Source organism: Aegilops tauschii, chromosome 7 (genome assembly GCF_002575655.3).
Source record: "Aegilops tauschii subsp. strangulata cultivar AL8/78 chromosome 7, Aet v6.0, whole genome shotgun sequence".
Classification (NCBI taxonomy): Eukaryota; Viridiplantae; Streptophyta; class Magnoliopsida; order Poales; family Poaceae; genus Aegilops; species Aegilops tauschii.
The window spans coordinates 602205742-602211809 of record NC_053041.3 but is presented as its reverse complement, the minus strand read 5'-3'; the positions used below and the strand labels follow the sequence as shown (position 1 = coordinate 602211809).

General features: G+C 44.4%; 1 protein-coding gene across 1 annotated transcript; it reads right to left on the bottom strand.

Moving 5' to 3' along the window:
• Window positions 1–4144: 4144 nt before the first annotated feature.
• On the bottom strand, window positions 4145–5371 carry LOC109731984 (F-box protein At2g23160-like). Its single transcript, XM_020291168.2, has one exon. The coding sequence runs from the start codon at window positions 5369–5371 to the stop codon at window positions 4145–4147; it is 1227 nt and encodes a 408-aa protein (XP_020146757.2).
• Between the last annotated feature and the right edge of the window lie 697 nt (window positions 5372–6068).

The following is a 6068-nucleotide window of genomic DNA, read 5'->3' as shown; positions in this document are numbered from 1 at the left end:
TTTCTGGCCTGGACGTACTAGATTCTCAATAAGTTTCGGGGCTGCTACAAATCATCCGACTGATTTTTGGAGGAAATTAGTCGGGTCGCGCGTCGTTGGATTCATCTCTTAACAATCGTTGGATCAGACGCGACCACCAACCGCGTCGCCACATGGACGCAGCACTGCATGCTCGCGGCAGGAGCCGCGCCCCCTTCCCACTGCCGGAGATGAAGCTACACTACAGCCCTGGTGAAGCTTCATCGCTGCCGTCGACGGCGCCGGTGATGCTACACTGCAACTTCAACACCACTCCATCGCGACTCAGGGCCGCCGGTGGAGCTCCATTGTAGCCGCCGGTGAAGCTCCATTGCAGCACTGCCCACCGCATCACAGCTCCGGCTCGCCGGTGAAGCTTCATTCCTGTTGTCGACGGTGCTGGCGGTGCTACACTGCAGCGCTTACCCCGTTGCATCGCGGCTTAGGCCACCTGTCATCTCCATTTGCAGCCGCCGGTGAAGCTCCATTGTAGCATCGCCTGCCGCGCCGCAGCTTGGGGCTCACCGGTGAAGCTCCATTGCAGCGCCGGTGAAGATTCATTGCAGCTTTGCGTGCTCGTCGCAGCTCCGGGCGCCGCGTTGAAGCTCCATTGCAGTCGTCAGTGACGCTCCATTTGCAGCCGTCGGTGAAGTTTCGTGGCAGCACCGAGCTCCGGGCCTCCGCGCGAGCTCTGCATCGCAGCATCGGGGGCCGCCGACGAGCGCCCCGCTGCAGCACCGCTGTGCGCATGCGACGGCGTCGTCCGATGCTGTGAGGACGATGGGGTGTTGCGATGAAGCACGTGGCGGCAATATCTGATGCTGCGATGGTCGCTATCATTCCTCACCCGGTTCGTGTTGGCGGTGGATTGGTATGGGCGAGCGTGACGGCCAGAGATGGCAATGGCTTGTGCAACGGCGGCTGTGCGCGCGGTGCAGAGAAGTGTGCGGCGCGGGGATGAGAGGAGAATGGATCTTGACGAAGGACCCGAATGTGTGGAGGAGAGCTACGCGTGAAGATAAGGCTACGTGAGGATAAGCGATGGTGGGCCCCAAAGGGACACGCGTCGAGCGGGAGAGGCGGCGGATGCACGGACAAAATCCTCCGGTTTATTTAGAACGTTTTCCATAATTTTTTGCATGGTCAGGAAGACCAGACGGAAAAGGGTATGGTTCTTTTTTTGGGCGTGCCTATGTCTCGCTTATAGGCAGACGTTGGGCAGCCTCGCCACAGCGAGGGCGAGACTGGGCCGGCGCAGCGTGCAGAAGGCCAACAACCTCTTTTTTCCTTTTTCTTTATTTTTTTGTATTTTGCTTTCTTTTTTTACCTTTGGTTATACTTTCAAATATTATAAATACTCCCTCAGTTTGGAAATACTTGTCGGAGAAATGAATTTCCATTTCTCCCACAAGTATTTCCGAATGGAGGGAGTATATACATTACGAAAAACACTTTCTATAAAATATTTGAACTATATTAATCTAGCATTTGCAAAATAGTAAATGTGTATAGAAGAAATGTTTCTCATGTATATGAAAATATACAATGTGTATGAAAAAGTTGATCATGTATCTAAAAAATGTTTATTAAACATTTTCAAAATGTTAATAAAGCATTTGAAACATGGTAAAGATGTATAGATTTTTTTTCTCATGTATACAAAAAATGTATAAAAATATATACAATGTGTATGATTTTTTTTCATGAATTTAAAAATGTAATCTCATTAAAAAATTGTTAATCAAGTATTTGAATTTTTTTAATCAGGCATTTGAAAAATGTTAAATGTGTATAGAGTTTTCTTCCTTATGTATACAAAATATGTATATGAAAACAATACAATGTGTATGAAAATGTTGATCATGTATTTCAAAATGGTAATCAAACATTTGAATTTTTTTAAATGTGTATAGGGAAAATGTTGACCATGTATACAAAAAATATACTAACTGTATGAAAAAGCTTGATCATGTATTTAAAAATGGTACTCAAGCATTTGTAAAGTGTTAATCAAGTATTTGAGAAAGGATAATCACGTTGTTGAAATATGCTAAAATGTGTATAGAAAGAAACATTTCTCATGTATACGAAAACCAATGAAACCGACAAAGAAACAAAAAAAACAAGGAAAACCAAAGAAAAAAAGAAGTGAAATTGAGACATAAACAAAGAAAACCAGTGGAAAATCAAAGAAAAATAGAAAAACCAGAGAAGAAACGGAAAAAGGAAAAAGAAAGAACGCAGAAGAGCTAACAAAACCAACAAACTCGATCGAAACTAGCGAACGAGGAAATTTTTTATGAAAATGGGCCAGCCCAGTACCTACACGTGGGGGGTGAAACATTCAGCGAGGCGTATGTTAGTCTTGCTGTAAGCGAGATATAACATTTTGCCCCATGTTATAGGATAAGTGTTAGGTTTTTGTTTTTTGAGAGAAAAGTGTTAATTCCTAACTGGTCTGCATACTTATTAGGTTTAAAGTTTCAGCCCATGAGCCCATCCATCAAGAACTAAGTCATCTGATTATTGTCCGATAAAGCAGAGTCACTCCTACGATAAAATGGTAGATATGTTATTCGACAAGAGTCGCGATAAAGCGAAACGTCAGTTTCGTGCTGGTGTCATGTTTATCCTCATTTTTTTTGTAAACTTGGCATCAAGAGGTATATATATATATGCGCGAGTGTATTGCTTCTCGACTGGGAGTTGTAAAACGTTTATCTATTACTCCCTCCGTTTCTGAATATATGTCTTTTTAGAGATTCCACTATGGACTACATGCGGAGCAAAATGAGTGAATCTACACTCTAAAATATGTCTATATACACCCGTATGTAGTTTGTTGTGGAATCTCTAAAAAGACTTATATTTAGCAATGGAGGGAGTAGAGTAATGTAAAATTTCTTGTGGGCCATTAACAAAGTCAGAATTGCATTGAGATCGTTTAGATAATATGTGTCGTCCAAATATTCAGTATCTATACCTATTATTTATTTAATAAAAATGCCTTTTGTTTTCAGTATTTTATTTATTTTTATGTTGTGACGTGCACCTTTGCCAGGGAGCTTTTTTAATCACAAAACATGTATCCATAAATCACCCTAATTCAAACTCATACACTTGAAACCCAAACATGAACCAACTACGAGTCCATTAGAGCAATGATTACTCTCTTATACACACATTTTTTGAAAAGTAATGGAGATAATCACAAACTATAAGGAAGCACAATACTTCAAAACATTGCAAACAGGTGTATACGAATTACGTCACACCACTAACAATTATAAGTGCCAAAATAGACCGGTGCAGCAACACACTCCATCAATGGTCTAGTTGACTGGGTGATTGCCTCCCATGGGCAGATGAACCGCATGCGCACACACATACAGCGCTATGCGTACCCCTTGGTTTCTTTTGAGTTTATGAAGATTTGACCAATAGTAGTAATTACGAAGGATCCAGTGTTAATTATCCCTGATTAATTTATGAGCGCTTATGTAAATATATTTCTTGATGAAACTAATGATATTGATTTAGTATTATAAATACTCATAAATTTATTTTTCTATAGCTTAGTCAAAGTTTACAAAGCTTAACTACAACACATACGAATGTTATTTGGAGGCATTCTGAAACGCCTCCAAACGCCAGCGTACATGTTTGAGGGCATTCAGATTTATGCTAGAAATGGTCTAGAAGGGAAAGACCTTCTAAGGAGGGAGTAATAATTTCACTGTATTTTAAGCTTAGCTTTGATCGAATTTTATATGCACTATAATTTGACAAGGAGGGAGTAATAATCTCACTAAGTACACAAATAAATTCAATACGCTACCCATACGCCCGGCACTCTAACACTAGCTATCAAGTGAGAAAGTGAGCTTAAGATAGCTTTTTTGATTAAACACATAAAACACGTAGATCATTTTCCAAATTTCTTCAACGGGCTCGACACCACTCCGTAATATTTATGTTTTTAAGACACTATTACACATTTCTGTAGAATGGCAGCTTGCCTGCTTCTTTTTTCACTTGAACACTATTATCCAAGAATTTGAGCACGTAAGAAATATTTAAAAAAAGAAAAAGGATTCAACTAAATACAGTATATCTCAAGGGAAAATTATGTTTCGAAGATGCAGAGGCCGGGAGGTTTGCGCTTCCTTTTTGAGAAAAAACATCTAGGATCTGTGTGGGAACTGCAAAGTCTGATCCTGCCAACGAGTTCGGTCGGCGTGTTGATCACAACCGTGCATGTCTCGTAACTAGGATCATACATTTGTATTTCGGGCGCCATCGTCAAATCGTCATAGAAATGGCAGAAGAGCAGCTTCCCGCTAGGGTGTATGATTCTCAACGGAATCAGGAGATAGATGGGCGTATAACCCTTCCGGATCGTGTAAGTCTTGACCCAATTCTCCCTACCACTAGGATCGGCCAAGAGCCATAGAGAAATGACAGCCGGCGTATTTCGGACCACGCACAAGGCTCCGTTGAGCTCGGCGATGCTGATCTTGTCTCCCGACGTGTGGCTGGATACATCTGGTGGTCCTTGGATCACCTTCCACCCCTCTGTCTCGAGGTCGAAGCAGATCACGATCACGATGTCCTCGTCCAGGGATAAGAAGTGCACGTAGCCGTTGAAGGTGACCCCTTCGTTGTAGCCATCGTAGACGGCAGAGATTGAGTATGGGGGCGGCTGCGTGGGCCTCCACTCGGCGTCGTCGTCTCCTACCGTGAGAACCACACAATTATAGAGGCCGGTTATCGCCGACTCGAGGATGACGCCGAAGATCTTGTGCACGCCAGACTGGGCGGTGCGTCCGAAGCCAGAGCATTTGTCTACCCACCTGCCCGCACACTTGGGCCGTTTATAGCTAGACACGAGGACCTTCCCGGTGGCTAGATCAATCACCTGGGCCTTGGTATCACATTGGGGGCCAAAGAGGAGACATGCGAGGCCATCGAAGCTCAGGCAGAAACTCCGGAACACACCATGGGTTTTCACCACCCTCACCACGTTGCCCTCCATGTCCATGAGCCGCAGCACCGCTACAGCCATAAAGGGGGCTCTGCCGGTGGTAACGGTGACGAGGAGCGCTTCGGCGCGGGAACTGTGCACGGCGACGAAGGCCTGGTTGGAGACGAGGGTGTGCCACTTCTTGGACACACACCGGGATCGGCACAGGGACTTCGCCGGCAGCCAGGATAGGATCTCGAAGATGGTGTCCTCCGGTAGTAACGAGACTTGTTCGGCGGCCGGTGTAGTTGTGGTTGTCATGCTGGTTGTGGCAAAGGAGGTGGCTAAGCCAAGATCAAGGCAGCGTCGCTTAAGCACGGGTGCAACCATGTCTGTGCGCCTCCGATGTTGGATTTCACCCAAAGATCGATCACATCAAAATCACACGACACAAAAACTTTTAAACTAAAGGCACATGTGGTGTCACTTCTTCTTTTTTTCCTCCTCAATCAAAGTCCTTCTCAATTTCCGCGGTGTTAGAATCTTGAAGCCCTGCGTATGTATATATGGCCACCAGAAGCAAACATAACACCCCGCGGCCACCAGGAGCAAACAAGTTCACTTCCTATACGAATACGAAGTAAAGCCTATGCCAAATTTTCCTTTAAAAAAGCCTATTCCCAATTAACTCACCCGGCAACCTTCATCGCCATTTAAACCTAAACCAGACGGCGGACAACACGGACTCGGAGTCGGACACGCATTGTACACAACTACTAGCTTGTACTAAAACTCTACAACACGGACCAGGACACGGATTGGCTAAACGCATTGCAAGCCGGACTAATCAAGTATAGGTAAAACTTTTTTCCAACAGTATCACACACTCCCTCCGTCTCATAGTGTAAAACGATCTTACATTTTAGGACGGAGAAAGTAGCTAGCTAGGAATCTCAATTCTTGATTCGTGCCGGAACATGAGGCTTCTCAGGGCATTTGGAATTTTGGCCGTCCGATCCGATCAGCCACGCTCACGTGTCCTAATCTGTGCCATCCGTTCGCGCGTGACGTTTTTTCTGGTTTGGTA